Here is a 24,220-nt window from a genome sequence, read left to right on the forward strand (position 1 = left end):
TGTAAAATTAGTTCTAAATTTCTTACTTTTTGTCTATCTAATAAATTTTCAGCAGCATATTGTTTGGAAATACTTGGAATAATTATGATTTTAAATAAAAAAAAAAATGTTTATATGTGTGTGTAAAATATAAAACATGAAGGACACTTAATAGCAATAGACCTTTAAGTTTCTAATTTGAATTAAAAGACAACCCTCTTTGTTTCTGCACCGACACCACTTTCCATAGAGTCACTGCTGCGAGCTTTTATCCAATAATCATTTAGAACTCATACAAAGAATTTCCAAGCATAAATAATTCACCTGCCTTGTGCGCACGGCTTTCTTGCTGCTTGCACTATCCTGATAAAGCATGTTTTTTTTTTGTTAAGCTATATTTCTCAATTGCTTAAAAAATATAATTGCATGGTTTAAAATTGTGAGGTGCATATTGTCTCCATTGTGCTGTGTCATGTAATGAGACATACTATGTAATAAGATATGTAAATAAGAATACACAGGTAATGGAGAAAGGTTCAGAACATTGTGATTTTGTGATTCTTCAAAAGTTATATGTCGTTAGATGCCACAGAGTCTAGTTATTTGATATCACATCTAGCACCCCAATTATGATGCTTATGAATGGTTCTATTGAATATGCTCATTGTATCAATTCATTATAACATATATATTATACATCATCTCCCTCCTGTCATTGAGAGTTAAGTATAAAATCGTCTCATTAGGGTAGTTCTCATTCAATGGAAAAATAAACAGCAGAGAAACTTGATCACTACCAAGGAATTCTAAATCCAGGTACAACAGGATTATCAGTATTTAATTTGCTGTATTAGTAATTTTTAAACACTTTTGAATGATTAATTAGTTTCAACTGAACGTGGCTGGCCAATCTGTTGATCAAAAATTGTTTTCTATTACATTACTTTACATTCTATTACAATTTCCCTATTTTCTGTACGTCACAAGAGTTCTATACAAAGAATAGAGCTCAAGTTCCTGAAAGGACTAGCCAGTCTAATTAAAAACAACAGTAAGTAGTAATTGTTTGGGTATGCAATTGCATCTACACTCAGCTTAAAATTCACAACACATACACACTCAGCTAAAAATTCACAACTGTGGTAACTGACCTTTTCTCTAAGAAAGCTTTTCCATTTACATGGTTCTTCCCCATAGCAGTAGCTTTCCAAGCAAAGTATGCACCCTAAATCAGAATAAATAAAATTAATTCGATTAAAAGAGAAAATAAAATACATGCAATCAAAAGGGGGAGAACTAAAGTTAACTTACAGATGGATCACACTGGAAAAGATAGGGCCTACTGCTATCCCAACCAGCAATGAGAAGAGACACTCCAAAAGGACGTACACCTCTAGAGATGTTTCAATATGAAAAAAGCAGAATTAGTAGTCCAGAAGTAATAATAATAATAACAATAATGCAGAAGAAAACTACAGATAATCTAAAAACATATTACCAAATATTCATTTATAATGATATGGCAGAAAAACTTGAAATTTAAATCAGTAAAAATATAAGGAGATTTATTACATAATGGGACTTATATGCATTATACGTACAGTGTCCCAGTATTATTCAACACATTTCAAAATTATATTACCCCCTAAAAAAATAACACTTGCAGAGACAGTTATAAAAGGTTTTTATTCATTGACAAAATGTAATAAAATAATGATGTGAAATACCCTTGCTGGTCTTATGTGCATGGCTGTGAAGTCGGAGTTAGGCAGATTTTGGGGTAAAAGGAGTCGGAGCTGGAGTCGCTAAAAACATGTAGACTTTGACTCCAGTTTTTGTTGAACAGTTTGAAATGAAATTAAAGTGAGTTGAAAAAATTTAATGACAAACTGAGTTATTATTTTTATTTATGGAATACATACATTAATAAATAGTTATTTTCTATTTTACTGACATATTAATAAATAAATATAAGGGAGGAGGATGGATGTGATGATGTGTGCCATTAGTGATTAAACCGACTCATTTAGTTACAAATCTCACTGGTAAATTTACGTAAGCAGCAACAACTCCCAAAATTGATGCCATTCTTAGGAAGGGAGCAGGAAAAGGAGCAATTAATGATCAAGCAATGTGATAAAGAAGTAGATACTTGATAAAGAGGTTGTTAGAATTAAGAACGTTTTAGAAGATGTAGATAACCCTAATGTTTCACTAATAGAAAGACTGTGGAATGATCTTGCAGAATTGGAAATTCTTCTTTCTACAACATATATAGCCACAAAAAAGCTAAAATCTGAAGAATTAACAGGAGGCAAGAATGGAAAAACATTTGTTCTTTCTGAAATGCAGGGTTTATTGCAGAAGGAATAATTTCTTCAATGAAGAAAAGAGAAACTAGTTTGCTAGACAATGAGATCTTGCTCGGTTCAATATATGTAGAGCCAAAATACCAATTTTGTTGGATGACGAACGAATTAAAAAGGCAAAGAAAGTCATCTATGAACTTTCATTAAAAATGAAATTATTCTCAGAACAACTGGAGAATTCAAACCAGGACAGTCAAACTGCAGGCATTGCAACCAAGTCTCTACAGACTTCTTCCAGTGATGAATTAGATTCTGAGAAAAATTTGGATAATATTGAAAAGGCTAAGGTAAAGCGAATAAAAATAAAGAACCAAGAGCCTTTAGAAATAAAAATGGAAAAATACAAACAAGATTTCTACATGGCCCTTGAAGAAATAGAGAAATATGATTGCTTTTGCAAGACACCTCATTTAGAACTTATAAAAATCTATCCTGAAAAGTTAAAAGAAGTAGCCCTAACAGTAACAGCTCTTCCTCCTACTCAAGTCAGCATGAAAAGTTCTCAGCTCTGAAGTTTATCAAATCGGATCTATGGTCCTCTAACAAAGATCTTGTCGTAGCTATACTGTTTCTTAGAAGTTACTAATATTTTTCCATTTCATAATAAATACTAATTAATATAAATAATTTTCTATGCCATCAATTATTTTTTTCTGTAGCATCTACTACTTCTTTTATATTAAAAAATAAGCTGTAACCCATGTGTATATGTTTACGTATATATGAGGTTGTCAGAGTCAGAGGCTTTAAAATTCCAGGAGTCAGTCGGTCATTTTCCCTACCGACTCAACAGCCCTGCTTATGCGTTCATGCAATACTTGGTTTAATGCAAGCATTACAGAATGAACAGTAGCTGTGAAAGCTGCTTCAAGTCTTTTGTGCTTTTTGAATTTTATAGGCATAAAGTTTTGATTTCTTGCACAAGATATTAATTGTTGCCTTTGGAATATACAGTTGCCTGCTTACATTATGAGTAGATTTACTTGGTTTCAATACAAACTATCATGCATACGATGAACCGTCTCATTATTTATGCTAGGCTATTGATTCTTTCAAAATGTAACATGTTGCTAGTTTAAACTGTTTCATCTACCACTTAACTGAATTCTTTGATAGAAGATTAAAAGAGCTACAGTCTACATAGAACCATTTTTTAACTTTATGATACATATTTTACAGGGTTCATACGCATTTCTGCACATGAAAATTAAGTACTTTTAAGGACCATTTATGATACATATTTTACAGGGTTCATACGCATTTCTGCACATGAAAATTAAGTACTTTTAAGGACCATTAAAGGAAAAAATTAAGGACCTATGAGCAAATGCAAACTGAATAAATTCAATTAAAATTATCTATGCCTGAACTTCAGATTTGTAATACCATCCTAAAAATAAAATAGATCCATAAGTAGGTTACATTATTATTAAACATATATTAACATAATTATTAATAAGTTTGAGAATAAAATAAACTTTACGAAATTCATCAAGTAGCATTAAATATTTTACACTCATAATAGCTGGAAATATTTGAAAGAAGATAAGTGACATTTTATTTACGCTTTACAAACAGTTAGCTTTATGTTGATTTTTTTAAATGTCTCATTTTGTCACATACTTGCTCTTTAGAGGTTTAGTAAATAGCAGCTAGATTTTATGTCAAGCAGCATAGGCTGAAATGAGAAGTAAGATCATAATCAACATGATTCATAACAAAAGACTGGATGTTGTCACCGCTACTGTTTGCCTGCAGAGAGACCTGCTGATTGGAACAAACTTGAAAGACCTGATGCAGGCACGGTTGGCAAGTTTTGAAAGTTAGTTGGGTTCTGTCCGACGCAGTTAGTGTTGTAGTTTTGTGTAGAGTTCCAGGGGTTGTAACCTAGTTAATATACTTTAAGGCTCCAACAAGCCATAAAGTTTTACATGAATTTTTACACTTTTGTGTTTTATCTTGTGGCCACAGTAAGGATTAATGAAATTCAATAACTTGCTTTAATATGCAAAGATAATTTTTAAGGGTAAGTTGTTAGTTATAAATAATTAAATTAGGTAGTTTGATAACTTTAGTCATTATGGATTTACATGGCCACTATTAAATTTTATTTATTTTTTAACAATATTTGTTAAAAAAGACATTAAAATCACAATCTAATACAATTTCACAGTTAAAAATATATGTAATTTATGACATTGATTCTTAAACGATATTAGGATAATTACACATTAAAAGAACACTCGACAAAATATTTATGTGTCTTTAATTTGTAGCCTTCCCAGACATTTTAGCTAATTTATATCGATTTATACTTCTCTTTAAGCATCTTTTCTAACAATCAGAAGTTTGTCTCAATATAAACCTAGTTTTTGGGTGCTTTATCTCCTAACTTGTCAACTTCTCCACAATGTACCTATGAGGGTTTACTTGATCTGGTAAAAGTTAAATAGTCCCAAACCCCCTGAGAGACATGAAGCAAATTATGTCTGAAAGTAACTACAATGTCAGACAAAGGTTTAAATAAGCCTCTTATTTAAAAAGACCTTAAAAATAAAGGCATGTTCTGATGCTAACAAAATCAATTACAGCTCATGGTGATATAATTAAACAGGAACAGTCAAATTCAAACTAAAAATGTGGACTAGTGGTCATTCATTGTGTTATAGAAAGAGATCATCATTATGCATGTGGACTTAGTGGTCAAAGACTATGCAATTTAATTTTAATTTAAGCTGGCTCAATAACTCTATCATTTGAGGAAACAGAAATGGGAAATTATAGTAAAGACTGAAATAATAAACAACAGGGTAATTTACATAATAATAACTGTACATATCTTTGAAGAATAATTTTCTTTCCATTTTAGAATTTTCAGATTTAAATAAGGATTTCTGTTATTCTAAAAAATGCATTTAAAATGCATAAAAAAAGCTACTAATTTTAATTCTTCAGTAATATGAACATTCAGAAAAATATGAAATACGAGGGTTGGAATTTTAATAGTGGCAACACAGCTGAAAAAACGCTATGCAACAAAAAGAATATCGCGTATACCACACGTAAACTACATACCTACCTTACCTCTCAGCAAAAAGACTCGTCCTGCCTACGTCACGCGCATGCGGAGTGACGCGAAGAACGAATCCTTGTATTAGCTCGCGGTCTAAAGTAAGTGTTGTCAGGATGTTTCCAAAACAAGAACAACGATGTTGGATAAAAATTGAATGTGTCAGAGGTCGTACAGCATGACACTGTCATCAAGGGCTTCAAGAGGCTTGTGGGGAATCTGCACTGCCTTATAGAACCGTAGCAAGATGGGTGAAAGCATTCAATGAAGGACACCAAAACGTGGCAGACATGTTGCGGCCAGGTCGTCCGAGTGTCAGCGATGTAGACGTGCAAGCTGTTGCCGCACTAACGGACAGTGATCGCCGCCAAACGATTCGTCAGCTGGCCAGAAAAACAGGATTAGCGCATACGACTGTGCTGCACATTCTGAAGGAACGCCTGTCCATGAGAAAAATTGCTTCACGATGGGTTCCACATCAATCGACGGAAATGCAGAAATGGCTACAATACGATGCTGCCCGAGAACCACCTGGAGCGCTATGAGCACGAAGGAGATGCTTTTTTACGCTGTATCATTATGCTGGATGAGACTTGGGCCCGATTGTACCAGCCAGAACTGATACACCAATCAAACGAATGGCGTCATCACGGGTCACCACGGCGTTCGAAATTTTGTCAGAACCCCAGCATTGTGAAAGTTATGGTGATTCTCATGTACGACTGTGATGGTGTCATCCTAACGCATACCGTTCCCCCAGAGCAGACTGTCACTGCACAGTATTACTGCTCATTTTTGGAGCACAATCCCCGACCAGCTTTGAGGAAAAAAACGGCGACAATTTCTGCAGAACGCTCCTCTCATTTTGCATGACAATGCTCGGCCGCATGCAGCGCAAGCTGTGACTGATTTGTTCAAGCGATGGGGCTGGGAAGTGCTTTACCATCCACCATACTTCCCAGATCTAAGCCCTTCTGACTATGACTTAATTCCTAAGATGAAGGAACCACTTCGTGGCACTCGCTTCCAAACTGTTCCTGAGATTCTTGCGGCAGTAGATCGGTCCATTCAAACTATTAACAAAACAAGTGCTGCTACAGGTATTCTGCGACTTCCAGATCGTTGGAAATGGGTGCTGCGACACAATGCTGGCAACTATATTGAAGGACTGTAAATCATGGTGACATGAATCACTTTTGTATTCCTTGTAAATAAATAGTTGCCACTATTAAAGTTCCAACCCTCGTATATATGGTAAGGGCCGATTACAGAGATGGTGTCGCAGAATTTTTAGAATTTAGTGACGCACCGAGCAACAAAATCTAGAAATGTCAAAACTTAGAATTTAGAGCAAGCATTGGAAGCAAAATTTAGAAAGGCATTACACAGCAGAATTTAGGATCCACAGAGATTGCATCAGGTGGGAAAATGCCTAGCTCTCTAGCTCTATGCATGATGCATTAAAGCATATTAAATGAAATCTTTTAAATTGTAAGTTTTCAATTTCTTTATTAATAAAAAATTCCTTTTATTTTTTATCCCACGCCTGTCCATGTGATAAGATTTGAAGCATTTTTTATATTTTCATGCTTGTGTCTAGTGAAAAGTAAAGAAAATAAAGGGAAGATAAAAATGTTAAAAAAAAAGATTCTAGTATCAGAAGTAATTCAAATATTATGTTTCCATTGTTCTTCCAGAAGTTCTCCAATTATAAGAAATTCATCGCAAATTTCTGCAAAATCCATCCATTATGTCACAATACCATGGAGACATTTTTCATTTTGTCACATATTTCTTTAATCTTCTAGAATCAAGGGTCTATGAATCTAAATCCTTCTAAATTTTCCAAGCTGCAATGCCTAAAGTCCTAAAGAAAAATTATCCCTACCAATTGTGTAACAGCAAAAAGCCAGACATATTTTGAAAGAAAAAAAAAAAAAAAAAAAAGTTCAGAATTATTTTTATAGAAAAAATTGATGCACAGTCTGAAAATTCTGAGACAATTACATGGGAAAAAGTCTTACTATGAAAAAATTAAGGAGACATTTTTAATTAACTGCATAGTTAATTTTACTAAGATCTGTTTGGTAATTTGTACTTTATAGCATTATACTTTGTTTATTTTCAGATTCAAAATAATGTATAATAAGTTGCCAAAATAGAACTCAGTGGTGTAGCTAGGATTCCAGCACCTGGGGACAACTGAAGAATTTGCGCCCCTTTATGTATGCCAAGAATAATAAACATTTTATTAAAAAATTTCGTAGCATCAATCTGGCACCTCCTGGATGCTGCACCCGGGGACAGATGTCCCCCCTTGCCCCACACTAGCCATGCCATTGATAGAACTTTAGTGCTAATTACATTATACACAACTCCATAATCTTAAAAGAAAAATTAAGACTTGTAACTTAAAATATGAGAAATTCAGCATTTTTTAAGAAAGAATGAGCATTACTCAACCATGGAAAACTTAATAATAATACTTATTTTAACACACGCTTTGCAGATGAGGCTTTCTTGTGTTTAACATTCTTTGTAGTTAAGTGGTAATTACTGATCATGCTCTATCATACTGAAAAGAGCTGGACTTTTGCAAAAAGTTCTAGAACTGTAAAGTTTTTTTTTCTTTTTTCTGTGGAGGAGGGATAAATTTTATCAAGCTATCATTGCTTCTGTGTGCAGTCAATCCACTACAAATCCGTACACACACACAACAATTTGACAACAATACTATAAACTTGTGAAATAGTTGGCAGCATTTGCTGTCAAAAAAGAAATGATAGTTTTTTATATCTGTCCTTCTATTTAAGAGTACATAATATTCATTTACACTCCATGCATTTTAAAAGAATCAGATGCAGATCTTTTTCAAATAGCAAACCATTTTGAGTCTGTAATGCCACATTTCATCCCATTATTATGAAACAAAAATAAATAATTAGGTAAAAGTACGTGCTGTCTTTTGAAGAAAATGAATAGAGGATGATAAATTGATTTAAATCTAATTGGAATGATAGAATGTAAATTAAAATCATTAAGTAAATTTGACATATTTTGATGGATGTGTAAGGCTCTAATTTAATCTGATTCACAAAGTAAATTTATTGGAATATTTAGCAAAGGAAGAAAGAACTGTCTTTATTGACAGTGACGGAAATTAAAGATTATTAAATCAGCCCTTTTCAAAAATAAGATTCATTTTTTAAAATATGAATCAAAGCTTAATTTTTTAAAATTCAATCAAAGCTGTCTTAATTTGTTCAATGTATGCTAAATTACACTGACACATAATATTATAAATTTTCTAAGAACACAAATTTTACACATTGGTCTGAATTACAAGTTTTATTCACTGAAGAAAAAGTAGTGGTATGTTGAACTTGCAAAACATCCAAGAAATTTTATGATTATAAATTATTACTGTTTTCGATGGAATGCAGTAAAACATGTACAGCACAAAGCCCAAGATCCGGATGTCCAATATCCGGAATGATCTAAAATCCAGATCACAAAACTACCAATAACTTTTTTTCAATGCTTTACGCATGCACATTTGATTTTTCCCTCATAAATAAAACATGCAGAGAGTTCTGATTTTTAGTTTCCTTTTGCCACTAAAAAAAAATACCACATTATTGAAGAAACAATAATTTAGCAAAAATGTGTGCGATCGATAATTTGGCCCTTTTGCTGTGTATCTGCTTGGCATACATCTCAAATCAAAACATTCTAGATAGAAACATTGTTCATTTTACACCTACTAATATTTTATAGCCCTGACGACAACCTGGTGAATCATTATTTATTATATTTTTCTTTCATCACCACATGACAACTTGAGTAATGATTCATGCAGTGATGCCCAGACAATATTTTTTTATATTAGTAATTTAATAACAAATGATACAGTTTGTCTATTATAAGAAAAGCTCTCGCCGGTTAGTCTGCAGCTGTCTGTTGCCATAGAAACGAGTCTTGACCCATTGATACAGATGTCTTGAAGACGAATGATAAACTGTTTTGCCCTCAGCCAACAGTTGCCCCAAACAAAATTACAATAAAGCAACCCTTGGTTCGCCCCTATTAAAAATAAACTAGCCCTGTTACTATAGCAAGCGCCAACCGCTGTAGTGGGAACTGTTCTTTCCGTAGACAAACAGTACCTTTTATGCTTGGTGATGATTACAGATTTACATTAAATGTGCTAAGAAATATTGACAAGGAAAAATTTAACAAAAATTTCTTTTCATATACTAAAAATAATTTTGTTAATGATAAAAAGATTACATTTAGTACTATTTGAATTAAGAATAACAGATTTGTTTTTCACATAAACCCAGAACCGACGCCAGAGCTCATATAGCCACACCGAGTGGCAGAATCTAGGGAAGACAAGATTTTTGGAATTTAGAAAGCACCAAGCGATAAATTTAAGGAATGAAAATATTTTTTTTAAGGAAAGCACTAGGATCCAAAATTTAGAACTTGGGCACTTGGTAACATAACTTAGGATCTGCAGAAACTGTTTCAGGTGGTAAGATACCTAGCCTGGTCCTCAATAAGCCTTCAGTATGTGTGGGAATTTATTTACTTAGGACTCATAAGTCTTAAGCATGTGCAAAAAACAGACTTAAGTATAATAAATAACTAAACTAATATAATCGGATTTAATTGTCTCAGTGCGAGATATAAGCAAGACAAAATTTAGCAGAACAACTTGTCTTTCGTCGCCAATCTCATGATACATAGCCAATAATGTATAGCGGATGCTATCAAGCTAGGCTAAAATTACATTTTACTGATTTCAAGGAATTTTAGTCAATATAGCAGACTGCACTATTCCTTAACTTTCTGATTTGATCCAGCTTAATTATTTTTTGCAGGCTGTTTTTATTACAGCAGTTTACGAAAATTAAAGTTTCAACTTTCGATTATGTTGAAAAGAGTTTCCAATTCTGGAGCTGCAACAGGATCTACAAAGTGAAAATATGTTTCAGTGTCCATTAAACAAAAGTGGAACTGCTGCAAGAAATGGACAAAGGTATATCCGTCTCAAATTTATGCGAGTATGGTATATCTGTCTCAAATTTATGCGAGTATGGCATTGGAAAGTCAACTGTATATGACAACAAAACAGAAAAAGGAACTTTTTTTGTGGATTCCGACACTCTGCTCGCAATGAATAATAGAAAAATGATTCGTTAAGCTATAAATGACGATCATGACAAAGTGATGACTGAATGGGTCAGACACCATCGCAGCGAGAACGTGCCATTGATGGGTCCAATGCTAATGGCTTCAGCTAAAATATTTCACTAAGAAATGAACTTAAAAACTGAGTGCACATATTCGACAGTTTGTTTAAGCAAATTTAAAAATTGCTGTGGTATAAGGCAATTAGGAATTTCAGGTGAAAAAGCTTCAGCTGATACTGAAGCTGCTGAACTAGTTGCAGATGAATTCATTAATAGTTCAAAGTTATCCCCATAACAAATTTTCATCACTGATGAAACTGGTCTTTTATGGCAATATGTACCACAAAATACCTTAGCAACCTCTATAGAAAAGGCTCTAACTCATGTCAAAGATTTCAAAGAGAGATTAACAATTTTGGCGTGCACAAATGCTGCAGGAACGCACAAGTGCAAACTTTTCATAATCGGGGGAAAAAAAAAATACACATTTGCACAATATATAATGGGAACTCTTTACTCCTTTAAATACCTAGAGCATTTAAAGGAGTAAAGAGTTCCCATTATAAATTGTGCAAATAAAAGAACATGGTTGAAACAAGTGTTAATGAATGATGGATTTGAAAATCATTTTATACCCAAGGCTCAGAATTTGGTTGGTTTACCTGATGACGCAAAAATAGTCCTGATTGTAGACGACTGTTCGGCTCATATTTCACTCAAAGTTTTAGTGAAAGATTCCGTATTATTCTTTCCTCCAAATTGTATGTCCATCATTCAGCCTATGGATATTAGAATAGTGTGCCCGCTGAAGTGCAAATATAAAGTAGGATTTCTAAAATCCATGTTAAATTTCTTGAATAATGGCTAGACTATTCAAGAATTTTTTAAATACTATAGCATAAAATCTGCCATGTGGACCATCGCAAGATCGTGGGAGGATGTGTCTCCAGATACTTTAAAAAACGCTTGGCATAATTTATGCCCAACTAACATATTTCATGGTGAGGCTGATGAATACGATAGCCGCAAACGTTAAGTTTTTCGGATAGTGCAAACCATAAATTAAACTTTCCAATTAATGGATTTTTTTAAAGACATTTGGAGATGCGGTAATAAATGATGATGATATAACAGAAGTTTTTCATTGTGATCACAGTGAACCAATTATCAATCGATTAACAGACAGTGAAACCTGTAGTATGTTTTTAGATCCAGAAAATACCACTACCGTTACTGAAGAAAAGGACAGAGAGGTTATTGATAACGAAAAAATTTCAATTGACAAGTCTGGAATTCTTGACACAGCAATTATAGGGTTTGAACAATGAAACTTTATAACTGAATAAGAAATTATGTCTGTCTACAGAATTAAAGATAAAATATTAGCACAAACATACAAAAAAAAGCAACTTAAAAAACTTACATTGAAAGAAATGTTTAATAAAGTAAACAATAAAATATTAAGCTTTTTTTTTTTTTTTTTTTGTAAGTTTCGATACCTTTTAGATCATAAATTTTTAGTTGGGCATAAATTTCATATTTTTAGTCCAAAGGGGCAATTTGCGCTAAAGGACTAGTATTTTCATTTTGGCATTTTGCATTGGTTCACTATAAATGTCTGATTTACTATGCAAATTGTTGTCACCAAATATTATCGTCCTGTATTATATTTAAAGAAATTAAATAATGAAGAATCTGTATAAATGCATGTATTTTTCTCGCATTGTTATAAAACAACAGTACATAGAGCCAGCTAATTTTGAATAACGTATGTTTCCACTGGAATGTGGGCATCTGCAAGTCCAAATTTGAAATTTTGAATTTGTTTTATTATCGATTTCATATACAGTACAGAGTCTTTAATCCGGACGTCCATAATCCGGAATGATCTATAATCTGGACCTCAAAGCTACAAACTTTCTGAGCATGCGTCAACACATAGCGTTTAATGTATAACGAACGGTATAAGCTAGGCAAAAATTATCTAATTATCTATTTCAGTTAATGTTGCAGATAGCGTTGTTCCTTAATCTTCTAACTGGATCCGGCTTATTATTTTTTGCAGATTGTTAGAGCAATTTTATAAGAAGCAAGCTTGAACTTTCGATTATGTCAAATAGAATATCCGATTCTGGAGCTGCCAAAGGATCTACAAAGCGAAAGCATGTTTCGATGTATCGCTTTCGATAGTGAAGAAAGTGACAAAGAGGTTATTAAAAATGGAAAAATTTCAATTGACAAGTTAGTCGGTATTCTCGACTCAGCAATTACAGGACTTAAACAGTGGAATTGAACAAGAAATTATGTCTTTTTATAGAATTAACCTTCTAAAACTGGGCCAAAATTCTCATAATATAGCCTTCAGACCTGCGCGTTTCGAAACAGTTTTGCCCCCTCCTTGACATTTTCCTAATGAGAAAAGTCGTTAGTCCCCCTCCATGGATGCAGTAAAATTTACATGTTTGTCGGGCGCTGTCCCACAGTAGATGGGTTGTTAGATTTGCGATTTTTTCGATGATTATTTTGCTTTCATTTAAATGAAGTTCTAAATAAATAGTGCATAAATAAATATGCACTACTGGATGCATATCCAGTGCACTATTTATTTAGAACAAAATGCATGCAATGTTTATATTTCACTCACTATTTCTGATCAATCTCGTAAATAATTTGTGAATTTTTTAACTTTGTTTTCACTCTTCATTTATATTCGTGTATTTTTGTATTAGAAATTAGAAAACGAGAATAAAATTTTACAAAATATAATAAATACGAACTAGCTTTGTAAGTCTGCAGGCTGGAATGTGATTTTTAATAACATATTTTCATTAACAAAATAATGGTAATGACTAATTTAATTAAATAATAATAACATTATTTATTACCATTAGATGATTAGAATGAGATTCAATACAATTAGATTTTGAGATGAACTTAACAGCAATAATAAAGCTTTACATAACAATAACAGAGCTTTAAATCTGCTTTTTTTGATAATTTTGTTATTATAATATAAAAAAGAAAATCCGAAATACATTGGTTGCGTTTCATCATTTAACTTTAACAAATATTACATTGGACTATCAGGCAAAGGAGGTATATCTTTAACGAGAATTTTTCTTGGTAAAATTGGCTTTTGTTTATGTTAGCAGAGAAAAAAAAAAAAAAAAATCTGTGACCATCTGATACATGCAATCATCAAAAGTATTTTTCAGAACAGTTTAAAATGTTCATGAAGAATTAATTATACATCAATTTCTTTTCATAGGTAGAAATTTCCTATGAAAAGAAAGGTTGAAGTCTATTTCATTTTCAACGAATATTCTATTTGCACATAATATATTTTCTAATTTATTTTAAAAAGAGTAATCTTTCACGTTTTCAAAAGAATAAGGACATACTGGGTGTTGACACTTACAATGTAGTAAATCTGTTTTTCATATTTCTTCCAGTAATGAAAACGATTACCCTGGAATATTTTCAAAGCAAAACTAAGAAAACCCTTTACCCCAAATTTTGCATAAAGTATCTTCTCGTGTATTTTTTTTAATTAAAAGTGCAAAATTTTCCCTTTGAAAATATAAAAAAGCATGAACGGAGCAAAATTAATTCATGAGAAATAAGTTTGAAATGCAATAATTCCATCATAATATGAAACAGCGGAGAAAAGTGCAATACAGTTTATTTATTCACAAATAATCCCCTCATATGCGGAATTTATGTACTGTCGATTGAGAAATATAGGTTAGTAAATTAAACCGGTTATTTCAATACTTTTTCTTTATCAATTTTTTTTAACGGGCCTTTCAGTAGAGCGGCAAAGGTGGCTGAACACTTGTAGCTCGCTCGGGTTTGAATCCCGGCTAAAGGGTTAGATTCATGGTTTTTGTGTAATGTAAATGCAAGCCAGCTTCCCTTAGAAAGTCCTCCGCGAAGGCATCCCTCCCCTAGACAGGTAATTGTTATGTGCTTTGATGTAATTCAGTAAGCGAACAAAATTAATCCAATCAAATCCGAAGAATGGGTTGATTACATGTGGAGTTTTCCACCAGGAACATAAATGCGAGCAATTTTCTCTTAAAAAGGTTTACACGAAAGCATCCATCCCTTTAAGCAGATAGCGTTCGCGTGCTTGTTTGTAATCCAATCCTAATTCTCATACATTTAATAGTAAGTTGACATACACCTTATTACAGACAAAATAACAACCTTTTTTAAAGATTTTTTTTTATCAACTTGTCTGAATTCCCTTTATCTCTTGAGGAGTATAAGAATTTCAGCAAATGTTTATGTTATTTTATTTTATACATTTTTCAGGTGATATTAGATCATTCCGAATACAGGATATCCAGATTTCAGACTTGCACTTTACATCACCCCACCAAAAAAAAAAAAAAAAAAAAAAACTTTCTGTATATATACATATATACAGAAAAAGAAAATTGTAAAATCAGATAATTTTTTTCATTACCCCGACTGAGTGTATTCTTGCATTATATAAGCTACTCTCTGAACCAATTGGCTAGTTGGAATGGGTTCTCCATATCTCAGATAATATTGCTGTGCTAATTTGCGGGCTCGTCTCACCAACAATCTAAAAAGAATATATTTACAGTTAGTTTACTAAATAATAAGTTGATAAATAATACTGTAACAGCAAAAATATATTTTGATCTTGCATTTATTTACTTAAAATAATAGGCATTAAATATCTATAAAATTAAATTACTTACATTTTCCCCAATCAAAATGAAGTTTTATAATATTTATAAACATAAAACACAGATGATGATGGAAAAAATTTGGAAGATGTGCTTAGATGCTAAATACTTTCAGTACTTAGATACTAAAAACATGATACAGGTAATTGCTCTTTGTTAGGGTTCAGCCTAAACCCAAAACTATTTCTACTGCAGGCATAAGGTAAATACTGAAAAAACTAAAGAATCACTATAAGCAAATGAATAATATATATGCACTGATAGTGGTCACACTGGCTACATAGAACCATTCATTCTATTTAACCCTTTGAGGGGCGGTATATAAAATAATTTAAATTGTACTAAAATTTTGCATGAACTATAACTTATGGACCCTAAGGACGCAAAATTGAGACTTAAAAAAAAAAATCTAGAGCGAAATCCTGAATTTTGAGAGCCGGTATATATTTTATACTGGCGCCCCTCTAAGACATTTTTTCCCAGGTAGCTGCCAACTGCTAATTTTTGTTTTTTAAATTAATTTTGCGTACTTTTGATGTGCTTCTTTAGTGATGAGTGCTTGAATATACAAGATGTATTCGAAAAGTTTGGTGATTGGTCTCATAATTAAAAAACTGTGCCGGTTAGGATCTTGCACTCACACAGACGCAGTGAGAGAAATGTCATCTAGAGTCATCTAACAGCCATTTTACGACAGATAAGAGGAAGCGCACGCTATGAGCAGTTTAACACAGCCAGTGTGAGAAAGACTGTCAGTGTGACATGGAGCAACACATAAACATGAAGTTTTGCTTCAAGTCAGGCAAAACGGCGACAGAGACACATGACATGTTAGTGAAAGTTTACGGTCAGGAAGCAGTGAGTAAAAAGTGTGTTTATGAGTGGTTTAAATGCTTTACAGACGGAAAGGAGGATGTCAAAGATAAGCCGCGGTCGGGGCGCCCTACGACAAGCACAACTCCAGACAACGTGGAACGAGTTCAACGGATGCTTGCGGCAGATCGACGACTATCTTTAAGAATAACACTTTTCCGACATTACTGAGATCCAATAACATGTGACAACGGTGCTTCAAGCCATACTGAAAGAAGCATTTGCAGACAGTTTCCAACAATTGTACACCCAATGTCAAAAGTGTATTGTTGCTAATGGCGAATACTTTGAAGGCCAGTAAAGCTATTTTGCTTGTTTCTCTTGTTTCCTTTTTTTTTATGGTAAAATTTACCAAACTTTTCGAACACACCTTGTAGTTATGCAAGTCTAAAGACAAAAAATTTTAAAAATAAAATTTTAAGTTTTTATGCACTTTGAGGATGCAACCCAGCGGAACATACTTATGTAAAATATGGGCAATAAGCTTTTCAAGTTGAGTTAAATTCAATATTATTATTTTATAAAAAAATTTAGCAAATATAACACTGCACGTGTAAATCGTATCATGCTGTAACTGAACTAGTATAATATTACAAGCAGATGCAACTCAGCCGAAAATTAAAAATAATTGAAAAATGAAACACTACAACTCAGCTGAGAAAGTATGTTGTATTTTTGAAGTTGTATTTTATGCTTTAGATAATATGTGAAAAAAACCATGCTTCATTCTATGATACGAAGAATCGCCTCTCCTCCACGCACACACACTTTAGATGATAGAGGACCGTAAGGTTACCTTTTTTATTTTTTGTAAATATAGGTTGTAATATATCTTTTTGTTCAGGAAGAAACGCCGTTAAACAATTTTATTATTTGATACACCTCAAAGCTCTTATTCCGGTTTTCAACCCCCTTTGGCTTCCTAGGGGCTCCTTTTCAACTTTTGGATAAACATGGCATCTAAATTGGGCCTTAGAAACATTTTCCCTCCTTTCGTCAACTGTGAAAATTTATTTCAGAAACAACCTATTTGTATCAAACAGAGGGCAAATTTCTCTTGTGTTCTCTAGTCTTTCATCTGAAATTAACGAAGAATTAAAAAGAATTACCCTAAAGAATAAAAGCATTCTTTCAAACCAGCAGTTTTTGTGATTACACTATGAGATGGAACTTAAGTACATTCCCATTTTAAGCGAGCTTTTCCCTCTTATCACACCTCAAAGGGAAGAAGGCGTGACTCCCGAATGACAAATTGATTGTCAATCACCTCTTTTCATTTTCCTTGCATTCTAGGATTTTGGAGAACACGAAGCAACGGGTGTCTTTTGGGGGCTAGCCACATTTAACCCCCACAATTGTATAAAGTTTTGACCCCAGACGGCAATTTTGAAATTGATGAGTCTTTCTCTTGGGAAAGGGATAAGTGCTGAAATACAAATTTTAGATAAACACAGACGAATGAAACTTGAGCTAAGTACACAAAGAATAAATGAAACTAATATACTTGTATTCAGTCCTAGCGCAAACTCCCCATTCCTTCATGAACATAATATTTAATCCTAAACGACTTATAAATTAATCATGAAAAATTATTATATCATAAACTGTTATAATAATAAAGAAATTCTGTCATGTCATAGAGTAGAAAAGGAGAAGATTGGTGCTGCCATCTATTGGCGTGGTACCCTCAGTGTGGGCGCAGGTATATATTATACATTATATACCGGTTTTAAAATCATATAAATAATCTTTTTTTAATTATCACATTTGACTGAAATGAAGTAAATATATAAGATTCAGCATGTATACGTCATACATTTGCAGATTTTGAATTTTTTTCTTTCCCTCCAATAGAATTTATCAATCTTCCAACATGATACCTTGGAACGAGGTATATTAATTTCATAACTGAAAAATACTGAGGATTCATAGGGTGATGCTGCCATTTAGAATCGAAAGAAAACACTAGACACTTACGATTACAGCTTTTGGTATAGAAAATTTTGCATTTTTTCGGAGGTTAAAAAATTGACAAACAACCGGTATATATTATATACTGGTGCCCTTCAAAGGGTTAATGATTAAAAGAAATTAAAAATTTTGTTTTACTTAAGAACTATAAATATGTACAAAAATTATATCTTTTTCTTAGCATTATTCTTATATGATAGATCTTATCTAAAGAAGGAAATCTAAATTTACTACTACTAAGGATGAAGGTGATATTCATCGCAAAAGTCTATTAATATTACTTTTATCTTTGAATCCCACCAGTACGAAATAAAAATAATCATGAAATATTATATGAAATCTTTACATTGTATAAATAAGACCAACTGAGAAGATAATCCCAGCTGGTAATGTCTTTTGGGGGCTAGCCACATTTAACCCCTACAATTGTGTAAAGAATGAAATGTACATTTTGGAGTGAGAGCAAAGTTAGAGAACAAGAAGTAAAACAATTTAAAGAGAAAGATTTATCTACATATATTGAGTTCTTAATCATATTTTTAAAAGAATAAAATTCTCAAAATTTAGTGATAAGGAATCCTCAAATAAACAGCTATGAAGACATTGAAAGACAGTGATATGTATTCAGGACTGCAGAAGCACTGACAAAAGGGACAAAATTCTTGATTTTTAGGAATAAGGTTTCTGAAGTGAAAAATAGTACAGAAGAACAAATTATTTAACTTATTTCATAATTTAAAAAACATTACATACAGCTACACTATGCTTTAATTATTTACCAGAAGTAATTTAAAGAATATTTCCAGCAATGACAAATAAATGAAATATGAAATTAACTATAAATTTCGGTTAGAGTAGACTTTAAGGTACCCCTTGTATTATGGCGAAGCTGTTGTTTCATTTATCGCCAAGTTGTTGTTTCATTTATGGTAGCCTGAGTAGTTGAATGTTCTGGAAATCTTATTGTGACATAACTGGGTGCACGATTCTGGGAAATTTTGAATCATAGGATATTTTGTAAGCACTTTTGTGGGGTGTGTTGGTTTTATTGTTTAGACGGCTGAATGTAGTAAGATTAATTTGAAGTTTCTGTACGATTTGGAACAAAAGGGGAAAAGAGCGTTAATTGACAATGGCGTGTAAATGAAAGTTTACTTAGTAGCCATTATAAGTGTTCTGTATGTAGGAAGGATATGCATCTAGTCGAACGTAAAAATTGTTTAGATGGATTTGTAGGAAAAAAGGTTCAGATGTGGCGATGCCGATATATGCATTCGAGATCAGATAATTTTAGGAAGTTTTTGGATGCTGTTAAGGAATTTTGTGTGCCACAGACTAAAGGCAAAGCAACTTCTAAATAGGGTAAGTGGATATTTGCTTTGCGCTTAAATGTATAAGATGTTTTTCCTTTTTTATGTTATTTTATTGTTTAGTTTAAAATGTTGTTTATTGAGATTATGTATTTTTTGTTTGTCTGTATTGTAGAATTGGGTGCTCCTTTTGACTTTTTAAGTGAAAATATATTGATGTGTACATGGACAAAGTGAAGGGAGTGTGCAATGCAAGTTTGTGCAATTCTTGGATTTTTTAAAGTGAAAATAGGTCGACGTGTACATGGTAAGAATTTTATTATATAAAGTCAAGGGAGTGAGCAATGCCATTTTTTTTGCTATTCGAGGATTTTTTTTAAGTGAAAAATAGGTCGATGTGTACATGGATACCGAGTTTGTGCAATTCTTTGTCTTGTTATTTTGGCTTTGTGCAGTGCATTATGCAAGCCAGAATAATAAGTCAAAGAATTGCACAAACTCGGTATCTATGTACTGCCAAAAATCGCCAAGTTTTGCCAAGGGATATCCTAAAATATACTTTTACCTAAACTTCATTGAAGAAAGATTCTTTGATGAAGTTCAAATTTAAGCATTCATAAATGACAAATTTTAATACTTATGAATGAATTAATTTAGTTTCTGAATTAATGAATTAGAACGAATTAGTTCTGCTAAAATACTAAATAAATATGTCCAGCATTCTTTTGTAAGAAAATATATAAGTATATTAAACAAATGAAATACCTGTACATGGCATATGACATAGCTAAAATATCTCTGTGTATACTAAAAAACTAAATAACAAACATGTAAGCTCCATAAATAATAACCGTGATGATAGTTCTGGCTTTTATTTATTTTTACTTGTTTTGTGTTAACTCGGCAGTTTTACTTTGAGTTTATCAACAATAATAAGACAGAGATATCAAAAATGCCCTAAACAAACAGAAGCAAATATAAATTTAGTACTTCTAATACTTTTTTGTTACCTAAGTTTGTGAACAGTATTTTTGCAGAATGGCCAACCATGCTGCAAATTTTACTGATGACTCGATGATGTCACAATCTGGATTTAAAGAATTCCTACTTTTAAATCAATGTTAGTAAACAGAATATCATAAATTACCCATTTTTAATGATTATATGCTACAATTTAATCTTGTAGTTAATAGCTGCACTGTTCAGGAATGCAGACATAAGTGCAGTAACAATTTATGTAAATATTTGTTATGAATACAATAGCTAAATGACAAGATACTTTTCAATGGGCAAAAACCAAAAAACTTGGCAAAAACCAAGTAGTATTGACTTTGTGGCATGATTTGGGATATTCAAGAAATCCTCTTTTTTGCCAATATCATTTATTATTCAGAACAAAGAAATGACAGTCCAAATAATTATGAGACAGTCAGTATGATCAATCTTAATTAAATTTTCAACATGATTTTGGTGCTATTCTCTGGAGCTTAAACAACAAATTATTTTCAGGGAGTATTTTTAAGATTTTTTACCCTTAATTCTTGACTGTGTAGCTGGGGGGGGGGGAATATCAAATGCATTCCCGTTTCTGAAGATTCCTCTCCAGTGAAGCTATTTATTTTCTTACTGCTTTTATTTCTTTCTGCATACTGATCATAATGAATGTGCCTCCAAAATGCTTTAAGAATACAAAGTTCTAGCTTTTCTTACCATTTGAGAAATCATTCATAAACACTGAGGAATGCAATAAAGTACTATTAATTAATATAGGATTAACATATAATTCCAGCTTCGCAGAACCGTTAAAGTTATTATAAAACACCTGTAGGAGATTAGTAATCCTTATGATTCTCAAAACTAACTAAATTCTAAACCTATTTTTTTAAAAAAACTTCACCGGTACTTTTCTGTTAATGGCTCAACTCTTAGCACCAAACATACACATAGATGCAAAATCTAAATTGATGGTGGTAACCCTAGCAATACATAAAGCATCATGGGGGAGAATTTTCAATGACAATAGTAAAATAATTACCTATAGTCTGGACCCATGCCACTGTACACCATTCCAATATGATCTGTTACCATTTCTACTTTATGAATGCTATGTTCTTCATACAAAACAGATTTATAGTTTTTTTCAGTTGCAAGAACTACACCATTTGATGCTAAAAATAAAAATCCTTTATTAAAATTATACCAAAAATTATTAAACAGATATGTTATTTTTAAAGTTGTAGAATTTAGAAAAACAATCATCATATTTTAATAGCAGTCATCAAATTACAATACATTTTATACATTCTTGGAATTCCCCCCCTTTCTAACAGCTAAACATTTGTTTGTTAAGAATTCATCAGCAATGACAGAACCCATTGGTCATTCAGCTGTCTCATCACTAATAACATGCTCAGATGCAACCCATATTGTACCCATGAATGGAAGGAAAGCATCAAATTTAGTTAATTATTACCACAAATGTGCATATTAATCCAATTTCAGTGTATTTATTTAGTTAGTTTAAGAGTGTTATGGTTATTTTTAAAACCAGTTGGCAGGATATATGATATTTTGGCACTCTGGTGTTATCTGTGCAACCCTTCTGCTAAATCGGCAATTGTCTTTTTCGCCAATCTACCATATGAAATAGAAGTTATTAAAAAAAAAAAATAATACTAGCATGCATAAAACAGCAACAAATTAATGAAATTTAAAATGCATTACAAATTTACGACTGACTCATAACATGCATATCTGGAAAGAAAGAATTCCTTAATCTCGCAGCTGCCAAAGGGTTGAAAAATATGACCTATTTTTATAAAATTTTCCAATCATGCAATTCTAGTGGATTAATAGAATTTGTTGCATTAACTGAAGAACAGAACAAAAAAAAAAAAAAAAAAAAAAAAAAAGATGTCATCAAAGGCATGTTCAGATTAGAATAATCTTCATAATACAATATGTGTGATAAGACTTTTGGGATTAATGACAGCTGTACAAGTGATTGAGATTATAATAAAAGAAAATACTTGCATGTTATCTGCTTTACTGCATGTTACCTTTTGGTACCAAGATAACTCTGGCAACAATTTGATTACCAGAGATTTAAATTAATGTTACACTAATGCAAATATCCAATTTATGAAATCCTTATTATTATTATTATTTTAAATTTGAATGCTGTTAATTCCTTGCACCAACAGTAAATAAAATATATGGCTGTTAATTGATCTGGCTTCCTTCTACTCTTATTTTTATAGTCTGTTTTGTGCTGTTTTACAGTCTGTTTTAATACACAAATTATATTTTTTTGTTTCAAACGGAATTTTCAAATACGTGTTGTGGGATTTGTCTGCAAGAAAAGCAACTGCAGGAAATTTTCTACAGGAATACAGTATTTTGATACAAAATCACTAAAAGGAACAACTGTGTTGTATCTATTTATAAAGCAATCGCCATAAAATCTTCCCAGAACAGAAGAAAGGAAAAAAAAAATAGATACTTTCCGATTTTTATGGCCCCTATTTTTTAAATGTCCCTCCTACCAACAATCATGCACAGTAGATACATTCCTGCCAAGTCTTTCTGGAATACAGTCAAAAGTCGTTAATCCGGACCTCAAAGCTAGAAACTTTCTGCACATGCGCATAATACGTTTACGCATGCGCATTTAATGTATAATAGACGGTATAAGCTAAGCTAAAATGATCTAATTATCTATTTCAGTTAATGTTGCAGATTGTGTTGTTCCTTAATCTTCGAATTGGATCCGGCTTATTATTTTTTGCAGACTGTTAGAGCAATTTTATAAAAGTAAGTTGGAACTTTCGATTATGTCAAATAGAATTTCCGATGCTGGAGCTGCAAAAGGTTCTACAAAGGGAAAGCATGTTTCGATGCCCATCAAACAAAAAGTGGAAAAAGGCTCCTTTGTTTCTCTAACCATTCCGAAATCTGTTTATCAATTTCACGCTGCTCTGCACAGGGGGGGGGGACATCACAGCGCGCAATGAACTGGAAGTTGATCTGTCAGCACTATCCTTATCTTCAGGTCAGATGTTTTTATTTTATTCGGCTTATAATTCCTTATTAAATGTAGTATTTCATCTCGATGTACTCCGTCTTTGATATGATTTAAATCAAATTCCTCGTCATTATAAATATCACGAATACAAATCAAATAGTTTTCTGGTTGCAATTTTCTAATTTTGACTATGTGTAATGTATGTTTTACGCGCATTGAAAGAAATGTTGGGTAATCTTTGAAATATGGTAACAGGTAGTTTGGCAACATTTTGGTAAGGCGATAAAGGTTACTAGCTAGGACTTTAGCAGTGTACATGGATAAAGTCAAGAGTGTGCGCAATGCCATTTTTGTGCAATTCTGGGATTTTTTTTAAGTGAAAATAGGTCGACGTGTACATGGATAAAGTGTATGTGCAATTCTTAAAAACGCGGCAAGCAGTTTGCAATTCTGCTCTTTCTCCCAATTTCGCACCTGATCTTCGTCATGATTAAGCACTTTTGTTCCATAAAAGTTCTAGCATAAGCGTAATTCGGCTAGCCGATTGTTGGAAAAAAATGTTGAGGGGGAGAAAAAAAAAAAAAACCTGCCTTTGCTTCGTGAAAACAAAATGGCGTCCAAACAAAAACTAGCAGGTTGCTGTAGCAGGGTTGGTCGCCAAAACATCGCCAAGTTACCATAATCCAAAGATTAACCAAAATGTTT

At 32.5% G+C, this 24,220-nt stretch overlaps 1 protein-coding gene across 1 annotated transcript in view; it reads right to left on the reverse strand.

Moving 5' to 3' along the window:
• Prosalpha2 (proteasome alpha2 subunit) overlaps positions 1–24,220 on the reverse strand; it is a 31,508-nt gene that overhangs the window by 4,658 nt on the left and 2,630 nt on the right. Inside the window, exons 3-6 of the mRNA XM_035374061.2 lie at positions 21,527–21,659; positions 15,088–15,210; positions 1,291–1,372; positions 1,131–1,204 (exon numbers count right to left, since the gene is read on the reverse strand). Of these exons, the coding sequence (XP_035229952.1) occupies positions 1,131–1,204; positions 1,291–1,372; positions 15,088–15,210; positions 21,527–21,659 (412 nt within the window). The remainder of the gene's footprint in view (positions 1–1,130; positions 1,205–1,290; positions 1,373–15,087; positions 15,211–21,526; positions 21,660–24,220) is intronic.

This window comes from Stegodyphus dumicola, chromosome 12 (genome assembly GCF_044657685.1).
Source record: "Stegodyphus dumicola isolate Sdum_Otavi_A_Nest chromosome 12, ASM4465768v1".
Taxonomy (NCBI): domain Eukaryota; kingdom Metazoa; phylum Arthropoda; class Arachnida; order Araneae; family Eresidae; genus Stegodyphus; species Stegodyphus dumicola.